Here is a 1,445-nt window from a genome sequence, read left to right as displayed (position 1 = left end):
AACCTAGTTTGTATTAAAAAAAAAAAAAAAAAAAAATAGAATTACACCTGTTTATATTTAAAAAAAAAAAGCAATTACAGATAGCCATAAACAGAACAGGAAAAATCCATCAAACGAAGTTGCAAAATAGGAAACGCGAACGAACGAGCGAGTGATCGAAGCACGGCACGATCCAAAGTGACGAAGCAAGCCATACGAGGGAAGGCGAACAGCCGCTTTTTGCCGCTTTTTGCCGCTTTTTGCCGCTTTTTGTCGCTTTTTGTCGCTTTTGGTCCCTTTTCATCTGCCTCCACCCGCCTCATTCCTTGCCAACCACCCCTGTTCACCTCGGCTTACGCGAAACGAAGAGAGCTAGCGGACACAGCAGAACGAAGTAACTGATCCCATTTAGAGGTTGGCAAAAATTAGGAACAGATGAGAGTTTTTTTTTCCCACCCCCCGGGGAAATACCATTAGCCGTTCGATTACCTTTCCCTGTTTGCGAAGTTAACTGTGCTACTGTTACTGTTCACATGCGCTGTTGTTCGCGTGCCCTGTTGTTCACATGCTCTATTGCTCACATGCGCGTGCCACCTACCGGCACTTGCTTTCGAACTCATGCTGGATGTTCCTCCCACTCCTCCGCCTTCCTCCGTGCAGACCAACCCCTTCCATATATTAACTCAACCGTTTGAGCAAAATGAACACTTCACCTGTTATCGTGGGTGGCATGAGAACACCCGCCAGGTTAGCGCGTTGATATAGCACACAGATATAGCTCACTGATATAGCGCACTTATATAACGCACAGATATAGCGCACTGATATAGCGCGCTGATATCACAGCAGGTGGAGGACCCTCCACACCACGCACACCCCAGGGGGAACAACCCCCACTTGGGTGTTCTGCCAAGCATAAAAGAAAATACGCGAAACATAATTCACATGGCGTTTCCCCCATGACAGACGGAGACAGAGCACAGGATCAGCATCGAACAGTGCCAGGCCGAGAGGAAGTAACAGTGGAAATACGAACAGCATCGTTAAATTCTATGGAGATGACTCACCAGGATTTAAATTGTAATCAAATGGGCTCAACGGAGCGTTAACGGAGCGTTAATGGAGCGTTAATGGAGCTTTAACGGAGTGCATGCGTGAAGGCGCTCTCTTGGGGAGTACCCGCGCATGTGCGTTTGGAGCATCCCTGTGCACTCCGTTGTGCATTCCCATGGTGTGCATGTCATTTGGCATGCCCGTCCGTCCCTCAATCTTTCCTCTCTTTCCATTCGTGCAATAAACCGTTTGCATGTGTAGCATCACGATGATACACTCCTGTGCCATCACTCATTTATCCCCCTCCACTCCCCACATTTGTAGAACCCCCCAAACGGTCCTTATCTCTACACTGATCTTCATGGCGACCGTAGTGATACTGCACATTATTAGCAAAATTTAAAAAAAAAAAA

The 1,445-nt window shown here is 47.2% G+C and overlaps 1 protein-coding gene across 1 annotated transcript; it reads left to right on the top strand.

Moving 5' to 3' along the window:
* Positions 1–92: 92 nt before the first annotated feature.
* On the top strand, positions 93–1,435 carry PCYB_051940 (protein transport protein sec61 beta 1 subunit; the record flags this gene model as incomplete). Its single annotated transcript, XM_004221075.1, has 4 exons — positions 93–393; positions 640–726; positions 946–1,059; positions 1,357–1,435. Exons 2-4 carry the CDS (start codon positions 680–682, stop codon positions 1,433–1,435), a joined length of 240 nt encoding a protein of 79 aa, XP_004221123.1. The 5' UTR covers positions 93–393; positions 640–679.
* Between the last annotated feature and the right edge of the window lie 10 nt (positions 1,436–1,445).

The sequence above is a fragment of the Plasmodium cynomolgi genome, chromosome 5 (genome assembly GCF_000321355.1).
Source record: "Plasmodium cynomolgi strain B DNA, chromosome 5, whole genome shotgun sequence".
NCBI lineage: Eukaryota > Apicomplexa > Aconoidasida > Haemosporida > Plasmodiidae > Plasmodium > Plasmodium cynomolgi.
This window is presented reverse-complemented; position numbering and strand designations above follow the sequence as displayed.